The sequence below is a fragment of the Lolium perenne genome, chromosome 2 (genome assembly GCF_019359855.2).
Source record: "Lolium perenne isolate Kyuss_39 chromosome 2, Kyuss_2.0, whole genome shotgun sequence".
Classification (NCBI taxonomy): domain Eukaryota; kingdom Viridiplantae; phylum Streptophyta; class Magnoliopsida; order Poales; family Poaceae; genus Lolium; species Lolium perenne.
The window spans coordinates 280377086-280390203 of NC_067245.2; the positions used below are offsets into that span (position 1 = coordinate 280377086).

The following is a 13118-nucleotide window of genomic DNA, read 5'->3' on the forward strand; positions in this document are numbered from 1 at the left end:
AAGGGTAGGTCAAGAGGCGGCACGGGGGGCCCAAACCACAGGCCGGCGCGGCCAGGGGTGGGGCCGCGCCACCCTAGGGTTTGGCCACCCCGTGGCCCCTCTTCGTTTCGTCTTCGGACTTCTGGAAGCTTCGTGGAAAAATAGGCCCCTGGGCTTTGATTTCGTCCAATTCCGAGAATATTTCCTTACTAGGATTTCTGAAACCAAAAACAGCAGAAACAAAGAATCGGCACTTCGGCATCTTGTTAATAGGTTAGTTCCAGAAAATGCACGAATATGACATAAAGTGTGCATAAAACATGTAGATAACATCAATAATGTGGCATGGAACATAAGAAATTATCGATACGTCGGAGACGTATCAACAACCTCTTCGAAGAACTCATCCTCGCCTCAACCTAAGATCCAGTTGTGAAAAATGCAGCAAGCAAGGGCCAGCTTTACTTGAGTGTCAAAAGCGTGGAACAGTTTCTGGTCAAGGACCTTGAACTTGTTCTTCATTGCAGCAAAGGCACTCTCAATGGTGACTCCAAGGCTTGAGTGTCTCAGATTGAACAACTCTTTTGCATTCTGAGGTCGGTGCTTCGCATAGAACTCGGTGAAGTGGTACCTTGTTTTCCTGAATGGAGGTAGAATACCAGGTCGGCATGCATATCCAGCATCTCCAAGGTAGAACTTGCCTTCAAGGATTTGCAACCCATCAGGCCTTGACAAGCTATCAGCCAGGATGCTCGCATCATGAGCTGAACCCTCCCACCCAGAAAGCACGTAGGTGAACCTCATACCGCGATTCATAGCTGCTATCACGTTCTGGCTGGTGTACTGCTTCCTCCCGCGGAATGTTGGAGACATTCATATCGGTACCTTTGCAGTGACATGAGTACCATCAATAGCCCCAATGCAATCCTGTAAAAAAAATTAGCACACAGTCATGTTTCTAACAGTACCACACATCTGATAGGTAGAAGGAACATGATTTTATACTCACCCCGAAATAGGGGAACCACCTGTAGCTGTTCTTGATCTTGGGTGGTGTGTTCGTTGATGCTGACTTGATCATTTCACCTCTGAGCTCCCCATGTACAACACCTGCTGGAAGTACCGAGAGATAGTCTCCGTGGGTCACCTGAATGTGCTATGGATGACTCTAAACCTCTGGTTATGACCCACGACATGAAGAAACATTGCGACTTGTTCTTCGACGGAGGTGTGGATGCTAGCAGTCAGCAATCCTCTAGTCCTGAACGTTTTCACAAGTGCATAGAAAGGGGCTCTTCTCATCCGTAGGATCTGGATAGCCTCTACATCATTGCAGTTGTAGACGTGGTTTAGGTTGGCAATCCTCTCCTGATCTCGTTGTACCATAGGACAGAACTCACACGAGGAAAAGCAACATGTCTAACTGCTCTCTTGTGCACCATCAGGATCCAGGCTTGTATGCAAATGATAAGTTTTGTGGCGTGACACATAAACTGGAGCTGGTCGGTCTACTCAAACAAGATCTATGCATTACGAACGGTCTTATCGAACCCAACTAGTTCTACCAGCATGAATGCAACACTACAGTAGAGCAGAGGAGTTCCCCTTACCTCCGTCATGGCGGATGACGAACACGGCCGAAAGCCACCGCAGATGTGCGTAGGCTCCGCCGCGGCTGGAAAAGAGGACCCTGGTCCGACGCCAGAAACCGAAGGGAGATGCGTGCTGCTAGATCTGGTCGCCGACGCCACCGCTGGTGCGAAAATTGGGGGAAGGGAAAATTTGGGAGGGGGTAATCGAAAGGGTAACCGAAGAGGGAGGTTACCCCTACCTTTGTTGCGCAACGCCGCTGGGATTTTGGCTTATCCCACCATGCCGAGGCGGAGCTTCCGCGCGAACGGCGTTGTCGATTTTCGTTTCGCCAGGGTCTGGCCCTAGAGAAACTGTCAAACTGGGCGTTCCTCCGAGGCCTGTCCCATGGATGCTTTAAGAACTGCGCTATTGAAAGTATAGAGATGGTAAACCTAGAGGGGGGGTGAATAGGTTTCTACAAATTTTAATTCTTTCTTTGCAATATTAGGCTTTGCGGAATATAAAGATGAGCCTAATGCAAACTAGGTGAAGCAACCTATATGAAGATACAACTATCTCGAGCACGAAGGCTCTCTCAGCGCTTTAAATCACAAGTAAGGAGTTCGGTTAGAGATAACCGATAGCACGCGGAGACGAGGATGTATTCCCGTGTTCCCTTGCTTTGCAACAAGGTACGTCACGTTTGGAGGGGTGGAGGTCCCACGAAGGATTCCCCACGCCACGAAGGCTCACCCTATTCTCCGGAGCCTATCCCACGAAGGAATAGCTCACTCACTTGTGGTAGACTTTGAGGTAGCCTCCAAACCTTCACAATCTTGCCCGGAGCAAATCCACAGCCCGGATGCTTCCGGACTCCTCTTGCCCACCTAGGGTTTCCAAGTAACCCTAGGAAGCAAGCTTCTCGATGAATACAAGGGGGAATGAGATTTGGCTTGGTAGAACAGTAGATCGGGTCCTCCTCTAGTGATTCCCCGGAGGGATTTGAGTTTGGGTGGAGGAGGAGGGAGATCGGAGGCTTTTGGTGTTTCTAATAATGGAGTAAGAGAGAGAGAGCTCAAGAACAGCTTGTAGTATGTTGCCTAACCCTTCCAAGGTAGAAGAAGGGGTATTTATAGTGTTCTTCAAAATCTGGCCGTTGCCACTTGCCACCTCAGCATTTTTCCTCGACAAACCCGGTTGACCGGGCCACAGACCGGACAGCCCGGTCGTGAGGCCGGTCAGACCGGATCAGTGACCGGATCTCCTTTGCGTCGTCCTGGCGCTTCTCCGGTTGGTGGCCGGTTGCCGCCCGGTTGCCGCCCGGTCGACCGGACGGGGCACCGGACCCGCCGGTCAGTAGCCCGGTTGACCGGGCGCAAACCGGATCTGCTGGCTCCTCGTTTGGAGCCCGGTTACCGCCCGGTTGACTGGCCAGCAGGCCGAACTGGCCGGTTGCTGGCCCGGTTGGACCGGGCTGGTGACCGGATTTCTCCTGTAACCCCCTTTTGATTGTTGTTGAAATGGGGAGTCTCCTTTAGCCTTCTTGTTCCTTTGATACACCATTTACGCCTCATTGCCTAATACCTAAGATTATCCTTATAAGCATATTAGGCCAAATATTTTAGCACGGTGTCATCTCTACTATTAAGAGCAAACTGGTGAATGCCTGGTGTCACATTTTCAGGATGGACAATAATACCCCCACGTCTCCTACTATTAAAGTGGAACATGTGAATGACTGGTGTCACACTTTCACCTAACTACAAAACTGACACCGCATACATGTTTTATCCTCAAAGTTATCCCGTCCAAATAGATCTCACGGTCAAACCGAGAAGATTGCTTCACATATTCCCTTGTTATTCTCAACTACTTATGCTCCACTTATCGTCTTATCTTAACAAACCAACTGAGGAGACGGACAAGGAGTTGGAATAGGGGTTATACTACCTTCGTCCTCCTCGCCAAATGCATGGACTTCCCATCGAAGAGGGAGTAGTTAACGCCTTCGTGCTCCTCATAATCCTCCAGAGTCCATACTACGCATCTTCCTTCGTATTTGGCCATGCGGGAGGAAATGCAGCAGAAGCAAATTAAGCACCTCGCCGCGCTCGCCGTCGCCCTGGCGGCGGCAAAGCTCTTGCGTTGCAGCTTAGTACGCGCTTTGTGCACGCTTCAAGGAGTAATTCTCGGCGTACTGCATCATCGTCCTCGCTGGGTGGCCAGATCTTCTCGTCGTAGAGCACCTCCTGTACATCGCTCGCCGGTGCACTAAGAGCATCTTCAGTCGTGTCCCCCAAACCGTCCTCCAAAACGCGTCGGATTGAGCGTTTGGGGACGTGTTTCGTTCGTGATGTGTTTGGGGACGTCGCTCCCCCAAACAAAATTTCAGAAATTTTAAACTTAAGCGAGATTCGATTAGATTCGTCCAAACTTACATAGATTCTAATGAAATTTGACTAAATTTAAATTAAACCTAATCTAGAAGTACTTGCGGCGGCCGGAGGCATCGTAGTACCGGTGGAAGTTGTACATATCGTCGGTGACGACCTCCTGCTTGACGCGCTTGTCGACAGGCTCGTCCTTCACCAAGCCGCTTGGTCCTGCCTCGCCGTCGTCGGTGAGGTCCACGAGCTCCTTGCCGGAGTCGCGGATGGACATGGAGATCGTCATGTCGAGGTCGCCCCTCCAGGCGTCCTTGTCATTCATCGACGCCAAGCATGCCGCCCGCAGCCCTGGGCAGTCCTCGGGGTCGTCGCTGCTGGCAATGAGCCGCTGCTGCCGCTCGTACTCCACCAGTAGCACCGCCTGCGCCGCTTCCTCCGGCTCCTCCTTCACCTCCGGCTTCGGGATGAGGACGGTGCCGCCGCGCCTCTCTTGCTGCAGCCGGCTGCCGCTGCCACCACGCCTCGTGTTGACGGGCGTCGCCGGCTCCTCCTTCACCTCACGTTTGGGGACGCTGTAGGGCGCCGAGCGGTACGACGAGGACAGCGTCGATCGGGCCGGTCCTGAGGAAGAAGAGTTTGAGGAGGACGAGTACGTCGTCCTCCTCGGCTGCCATTGCGGTGGTCCTCCTCGAGGAGACGGTGGCGGTGACGGCGGCGTCTCCAACCTTGGAGCGCCGTTGCGGATGCCGCGGATGACATTCTCAAGGGTGCGCCCCGGAACGCCCCAGAACAGGGCGCGGCCATCCTTGTTCCAGCTGTTGGGCCCCCCGATGAGGCCAGTGGTGCTGTGCATCTTGACGTCGTACTTGGCCTTTAAGTACGTCGCCCACCAGGCGTCGTTGTTGTTGGCCGCCCATGTCGGATCCGCCCGCTCCTCCGCGTTGAGTTGAGCCCGCCAGGCCTTGATGCCGTCCCTCCATTGGTCCGTGCCCAGCTTCGGCGGCGGCGGGACGCCAATGCCGTTCACGGCCATCTTCCAGCCGCCGCTGCTTGGCAGCCGCATGTCCGGCGGGACTAGATATCGGGCGTGGTACAGCGCCCACGCCTCCGCCACGGTTAGGCTGCCGTGGCCGAAGCCGTTCGCCGCGGCGATTTTGCGGGAGGACGAGGTCGACATTGTTTGGAGCGGCGAGGAGAAGATCTGGGAGGGGCGGCGGCGAAGACAAGGTTTGGGAGCGGTGAGAGACAAACCGCAGGGCATCTTAATGTACAGCGGCGGCAGCGGGTGGTCGCGGCCATGCATGACGAGACGCGTCCCTACGTCGCCTGGGAAAACATGGACGCCATTAACGTCGCTTGACCCGTAGGCGACGGGGTTTTAGCCTTCCGAGCCACTGACGCGTCGGCCCCGCGTCGGTTCGCCTCGCTTTTCGTTGTGTCCGGCGTGCCCGGAGCGTCTCCTGTGGGGCGGGGACGGGCTCGGGGCGCCGGACACCGTATCAGGGCGCGCCGGACAAAATTCGGCTTTGGGGGACGCGGCTGGAACCATTTTTTGGTCCGGCGCACCCTAAATTGTTTTGGGGACGCTTTGGTTGACGCGACTGGAGATGCTCTAAGGTTTGGTTCATTGCAGCTGGGCGTGCGCCGAGCGCTGGTTATGTCGGAACTCACACACGATGGGGAGGACTGATTCAAGCACGACGCCATGCTGGATCGGTGTGACTGTAGAGTACCTCACTTGGTCGTGTACGTGCGCATGCACGACTGGTTCCTGGCCGCGAGCTCATGGGATCAGACCCTAACAGAGTAACAGTTGATTAAAGATCGAGCATGCATGCATGTTTGATTAATTAGCTGCATTGCTTACGTAAAATGGTTGCTAGGAGTCCTTGTCTAGAGGAACATGGACATTTTCCAGGAGGCGTTCCAGTGGATCGATTGTTAGTGGTTAATTGAAGCATACAATTAATAGACAAAATGAGTGGCGCGAATTGCATGGCAACAGTGCCTACCCTTGCGTATGCATATTTCCATTAGGAAATGAAACTATGAAAGATAGCTGTGAGGGCACAGGTATAGAATAGAAAGATTATAGAGAGAAGACGATTCACTAATTGGTATGAGAGTCTCCTGTTGAGGTCCAAGTCTCCATCTACGCCATAGAAATAGATCAATGTGATGCTCGGTAAGTTATGCCACCAGTGACAAGGAAGTGATAGCCATGTTGTGGATGCCATTGCCATAAGGACTTCATCGTCCATGTTTGAGTCAATGGAGCAGATACTAATAATGGATGTGTACAGGGAGGTTCTTGCTTTAATTGAAGTGTAAATGAGTTAATGGAGCAGATACTAATAATGGCAACTAATCGCTGCCACGGCTAGGAGGAGGGCCACAAAGGTAGTTTGATATAGATCCAAACCTGGTGACCTAATCTATAGCATTTCAACCTAAATGGAACCTAGGACAACACGATAGATGAAATACTACATGTGGATCATAGTAGAAATTTTAAGGTACATCCAAAAAGGTATGTCCCACCTAGAATCCTAGAGTACCGCTTAAACATCGACTTACTTCAAGGTTATTTGCATGAAAATTGCATAAACGATTCCAATATACGATTACTGATTGAACAACCCTGTAACTTTGTTTCCTATGGGCTAAATATAAGGTTTCCCGTACGAAAATTTTCTCCCAGGCGATGAATCCTCCAAGCAGCTATCAATCATCCCTTTTCCCATCCTCCCCCCTATACCAGTGTCGATTACCATGTGCTCAACGCACACAATCGATTCGGTGATGTTGATGACCAAAAAGAGATATGTCGCAGAGCGGCGGTAGGAAGGAGAGGGCCGTGGTGATGCACCATGGTGAGCCGGTCCATGTTGGTGTGGACACCCTGCACGTGGTGCCTTTGGAGCGAGCGCCGATGCCTACCATGGCCCAATCGTGTAGGAGCGGGAGGTGAGGAGGAGCAAAGCCAAGGAAGAGGGCGGGGACGCGAACGCCGCCTATCGCGGACGCGGTGGCACATCAACGGACTAGGGATTGTACGCCGGATCGCAGGGTGTCTCGGCACCAGATGGGCGTAGCGGCCGGCAGCCAGAACCCATGCGCCGGAGGGCAGGGTGGCTTGGCACCGGAGGAAAGGGTGACAGTGAGAGAGCAGCGGCTGGCCGAGGACGGGAGGTGTGGGAGAGCAGGCAGCGAGGCGTGTCTACGGGTGGCATGAGCGAGCATGCGGTGGTGTTAGGGGAAGAATGTGAAATTGGGGAAAGTGGGTGAGGGGAGTGAGCACTGAGCAGTGACAAATAGTCCGAATTTTCTTCAAAAAAAAAAATCTTAGCACAAATATCTTTCCCCTTGGTGACTCAGAGATTCATCGACTGGGTGAGGAGAGAATGTGAAATTGGGGAAAGTGGGTGAGGGGAGTGGGCACTGAGCAGTGACAAATAGTGCGACTTTTTCTTTAAAAAAATCTTAGCACAAATGTCTTTCCCCCGGTGGCTGAGAGAAGTGTGCAGCTCTAGCTCTATTAGTGCTGCTCTACCTCCTTATTTTTTAATAAGCGTTCGCCTCCGGTCTAGACATACAAAACTGTGGCAACTCAATTTTGTTTTGATTGTTCCGAGATCGTAAATATACATCACTTTTATTTTAATTTTGCAATGTGTAGTTATTATTGTAGTTCATGGGCGGGACGGGGATAGGTATTGCAGATGCTTTAAGAGAACCCATCGACACAGGGTTAGATACGATGTTGGTCAAAGAGACAAATGGCCTACGCTCATCCCCCCCCTTCTCCTTCTCTCTCATCGCTACAGTAACTGAGAGCCCTTCTCAGAGGGCCGGACCGACCCGAGGCCAATCTCACCGGCGTCGCCGGTCGAGATGGGCGGAGGGAAGGCGCCGGAGTAGTTAGGGTAGTTAGATGTAGTGGCAGTATGCCGGTAGGGGCCCTGGTGCCCGGTAGTTTGAGCGGAGGAGGAGATCTGGCCGCCTGGATCTCGTCCGATCTAGGGTTCTTCCTTCTCAATCTTCTTCTCCGGCGGTCGGAGGGGAGAGTGAAGAGGAGGACTGACGCTCAGTCCAATAAAGGAGTGGCGGTGAACCACCTTCTGAAGAGCGACTGTGGCGGGAGGTGTATTTCCCTGGCCGGCCTTGGAGGCGAGGGAGGGAAAACGCGCCTGCTGGCGACCAATGGCGTGAACGAGCCCCTGGCCGGCCTTGGAGGCGAGGAGGAGCTCAGCCGCGCCATTTCTTCGTCAACTGTTGATGGGTGGTCTTATCTGCGCCGCTTCTAGTGCAGTAGCAGAGCACTGATGCGGCTCCTCTCGGTCGGCCATGGAGGCGAGAGAGAGGACAGCGGTGGTGCTGCTGCTATGCACTAGAGACGGTGCCGTACCTGCATCAACCTCGGAGCTGAGTGTGCTTCATCTTCACCGTCGTTCAAACAGCGGTTAGCCTGCTCTCCAACAGGGGACTCATGCTGGCGTCTTCGCCCTGCCCTGCATCTTATGGCCGAAAGGCGGCCCTTCTCCAGGTTCTCTTCCTCCACAGGGAGGCTTTCTGGCTCGTCGTTAACAACTCCTGCTCCCGATGCCCCAAGTGGCTTGCTCCCCGGCGGCGTTGGAAGCGGTCGATGGCGGTGTCCTTTCTCCGGCGCAGATCAAAGACCTGATCGTTTTTTTTTTTTTGCTTTCTTACCTAGGGTCCTGCTTGCAAAGTACGAGGGCTTCTCTGTTATTTCGTGTTTTTCAGAGACCCTTTATGTAATCTGGTCTGTAACCGCGTGGATTTAATACAGCTCCTGGTCCTTCAGGGCCTTTATGTTTCAAAAAAAAAGACAAATAACTCATCGATTATTACACAATCAACCAAGGTGATTATATTTTTTAAATGCATGTTTCTAGATAACAATATTTACAATTAATTTCTATAAATGTTACGCTTCTGCAGGTGATGGACAATATAGAAATAGATGGTCATATTTCAAAATAAGCCAGCACCATAGGCCCCGAAGTTATCTCCTCCCGCAACCTGTATATATTAGGATAAGTCATTGTCCATTCTTAATATTATTGATGTGTTTTAATGATCACCACTTGCAGATTTATTTGTCACACGCATTAATTGTTAACTTCATCGTGTTCGCCATCGACAAACTTGAGTGTCATGTATCTGTTTTAGACACATTTTTCGACCTCTATCAGAAGAGAGGTACCAATTGAAATTACATAATATTTGAAATTTATTTCTTGAAATAGCACAACTTGGTTAAAGTTCCAAAATTTATTTCTAGGTATGTAAATACCCTCATAGTATTCCAATACCAACAAATCCCCAGGTGATTTCCTCTTGTAATCATTATGAGCAATTTACTTCACTATCGTCCTAATATCCAAGATAATTATATTCAATTTATTTGTGGAAACTTATTTGGTTACTTAGTCTTCACTTTTATGCTCTTGTGGGATGGTAAAATATTTTTTTTCATCCAATTTACACCCGTGAGTATTATATATTCACATTCTTACGTTTTTATGGAAAAAATTAATTCTACATCATATATTGCTTGTGCAAGATAGCTACGAGTTGAGAAAGAAGCTTTTGATACATGTGCTCAAGTACCACTCACATGAAGTTGATAATAACATTCCTAATGATGCGTGTGAATACCTTAGCCATCTCAAGGGAGAATGGCTTTTAATAAATGAGAGATAATATGTATGTCCTTGCATGTTATACATATTACACCGAATTTTGTGAACTAAACGCTATGTGGTTTTTGCGTACTTAAATATTTATTATGTGTATAAGGTAAGGAGCCGTGGCGAAGCACGGGCATTCAACTAGTTGTTACTAAAATAATGAATAAGGGTAAAATACCCTTACAGCTATACAAAAATGCGACTCAGCTCAGGAAACTAAACATTCAAAAATCAGTGGACCGATGCGAGCCAAGAGACGTCGAGGCTACCAAACCCGCCTAAGTAACCCGGGCTGAAGTGTGGGGGCGGGACGAATAAAGTGCATAGTTTTTCTCGGCGTGGGGCCGTCGAGCGGACACATGGGCGGTTGCACGTCCACACCATCCATCCCAGAAAACTGTTTGTTTGTGCTTCCCTTGCTTTTCGCTGACTCAGCGATGAGTCGTCAGACGTACAGAAAATATAATTGGGAATTGAAATGTTCAACGAATCTGACGTTGGATACTCGTGGAAAGTATTATCATTATTTGATTTCATTTCATTTCCTTCGACTTGTGCTCTTAGGGTATCTCCAACCGCGCGACCCAAACGGACGCGCTGGGTCGTCCGATTTGGGCCGTTTGGGTGGCCGAGCGGACACGTGGACAGCGGCTCGCGTCCGCGCGTCCGTTTGGGTCGCGCGCTGCGCCCAACGCGCGGACGCATCGCATAACTGTAGAAACAAGAAAACAAACAAACAAATGCGAATTTAAACGAAATTTCATTGAACATAGCCCTATTTTGGGCAAATTTGTACATAGCCCTATTTTGGGCAAATAAAACTAACAAAACAAGCCCCTATATGGGCTTTTAAATTTAAACTAATATTTAAAACCCTCTATAAGGGTTTGGTCGGCGGTGCGGTGGCCGCCGGTGCGCCGCCTAGCCCCTATGGGCGTCGTCGGCGACGTCGTCGTCCCCGGGCGGCGAGGCGCTGTTGTGGCACGACCGCGCCGGGGACTCCGGCCACGGAGACCACAGGCCTCCTCCCACGGCGAGTGGGGGTCCGGAGCCACCCGCGGCCGCGGCGGCAGCACGAGCAGCGCCTCCTCCCCGAGGCGCCGCCGCCTCTCCCGCTGTGCGCGGCGCTCGGCCTCCCGGGCGCCACCGTTGGTCGGCGCGGCGCCCGTCCTCCCCGCCGCTGCTCCTGGCGGCGCTCCTCGTCGGCGCGGCGCCTGGCCTCCTCCCGCCGCGCCGCCTCCTCCTCCTCCTCCCGTCGCGCCTGGAGGGCCTGGGCGTAGAGCTCCCAGCCCTCCGCCTCCTCGACCTCCCGCCACGCCGCCTCCTCCATCTCAGAGGTGCGAATGGCCGCATGGAGGTGCGGCCATTTCGCCTCCTCCTCCGCCGCAGAGATCATCAGGGCGGCGCGGAGGTCCGGCTCCTCCTCCGAGGACTCCGGCTTCGGCTCGAGGAGGAGAGGCAGCGGTTGCGGCAATGCCGCCCCGCCGCGGGCGGCCTCTCCGATGTGGAGGCCGCGTTGGTTTCCTCCCGATGGCCGCAACGCCGGCGGACGACGGCGGCTGCTGCTCACCTCGTCGTCGAGCGAACCATCGCTTCGGGGCCATGGCGGCGGTTTTGCTCGGGGAGTGGAGTGGGGACTGGAGTGGAGGGCCAGATCCCCTCCAGTCCCCATTTAATAGTCTCCCTGGTCACCGACAGGTGGGCCCAAGGGAGACGAGGCGACCAGCGCGCGGACGCGAGCGGACGGCGCGTGCCATCCGCGGCCACGCAAACCTAGCCTAGATTTGGGCCGGGTTTGCGTCGTTCCGGACGCGGCGGCCGTCCGCTTTTGCGGTCCGTCCCCGCGCTGGGCCGCGTTTTTGTCCGGCTCGACCCAAACGGACACGCGGGCGCGGTTTGGGTCGCGCGATTGGAGATGCCCTTATTCACTCACCTCTACCCTCACGACAGTCTCGGTAGTCTTGTTAATTCTTCAGAGATTTCATTCCCTCTTACCCGTATATAACTGATTAACCGCCAGGTTCATTAAACGGTTTGTTGGTACATGTTCAGTTTTCTTCAGAGACTAGTACATGTGCCCGTGCGTTGCCACGGATTTTCAAATTTCATTTCTCAATACACATATATAATTTACAACTCACTATGAAAATTTAAAATAAATCAGGGATATCATAATGTACTACAACATAATAATACCGAACGCAATAACAAAACAACATTGTTGTGCATATGCGTGCGTGGTTCCACGAGCAATAATGTTGCATACAATGCCTGAATTAAGTGCCTATGAGCTAGGCCTGTAATTGGGGGCGGGTTGTCCACGGCGCCGCCAGTCCAACCCACCTGAATCGGCTATGTGAAAGCCCACGGGCACGAGGACAGAATTCACGGACTGTGGCGACCTACCGCTACCGCCGCGCCCTATCGAGGCCTCCATGGCGTATAAATCCCCTCCTATCGTCGTACCGGAAGGGTCTTGACAGCCATCTCTCGGCCGCGTCCATCGGCGCCCGTCGCCATGGCTCCACCAGCAGGCAGGCCGTCACCCATGCCGCAACCACCATCAACGCCTATAGTGATCTCACGACGGCGAGCGACAAGAGCTTCTCAGAGTCAAACAGGGAGGACGCGAGCTTCTCGGAGTAGGGGAGGGGGTGGAGAGCCGGAGAGGAGGGGGGAGGGGGAGGGCGCGGCTTAGAGGGCCAAAGCATGTCATGGGGCGGCAGGGGCGATGCCGCCGACGAGACTTCTGTTAAGTTGTTTCCTCGGTAATTAAGTTGACTTAATGGGAAGAGTGAATGCCGCCAAATCTGGAAGAATTAAAGCGGCAGGAAACGGCATCCCGCTTGAGTCAATCGGACAGAGCTAGTCGGCTAGCGGACACCCACGGGCCTGCCCATTTGAGCTGGCCCTCAAGTTTACTGGGTCCGAAAGCTACAAAAAGATTATTTTACAAATCGGCATTACAGCCGTCTCTACTTCATTTTTTCACAATACAAAAGAACATTGCACCCAACATCTTATATTTCTTTCCTATAATGCAAGAGGTTAATAGTTATTACAAATCTAGGTTATACATCAATACACTTATTAATTGTGTAGTCATAGGCTCTGCCATGTCTTCAGCATAATAAAAAGTGGCAACAAATTTTTTTTTGGACTTCATCTTTTCAAGGTTAATGTATCCAAAAATGTAGTTGCCAATACCCATTCACCAACTGAACATTTTTAATGATATATCCAGTGCTAGAAGTCCATATAGAATACTTACTTATCTATTACAGTTCCATGGAGTACATGAGATAAACATCACTCTTTCACTGTTATCTTTAGTAATCAATGAAAACTCGGAATAAAAGCTAAACTCCAGCATTACAATACTCCCAGATAAAATCACAAAGATTATAATGCAAAACTACCCTATCAGAAAAATCGTAGTTTGGAACAATATTGTTGTCAAAATTTG

General features: G+C 51.7%; 1 protein-coding gene across 1 annotated transcript; it reads right to left on the minus strand.

The window, feature by feature from the left end:
* Positions 1 to 393: 393 nt before the first annotated feature.
* LOC127329493 (protein ALP1-like) lies at positions 394 to 852 on the minus strand. Its single transcript, XM_051356001.1, has one exon. The coding sequence runs from the start codon at positions 850 to 852 to the stop codon at positions 394 to 396; it is 459 nt and encodes a 152-aa protein (XP_051211961.1).
* Positions 853 to 13118: the final 12266 nt, after the last annotated feature.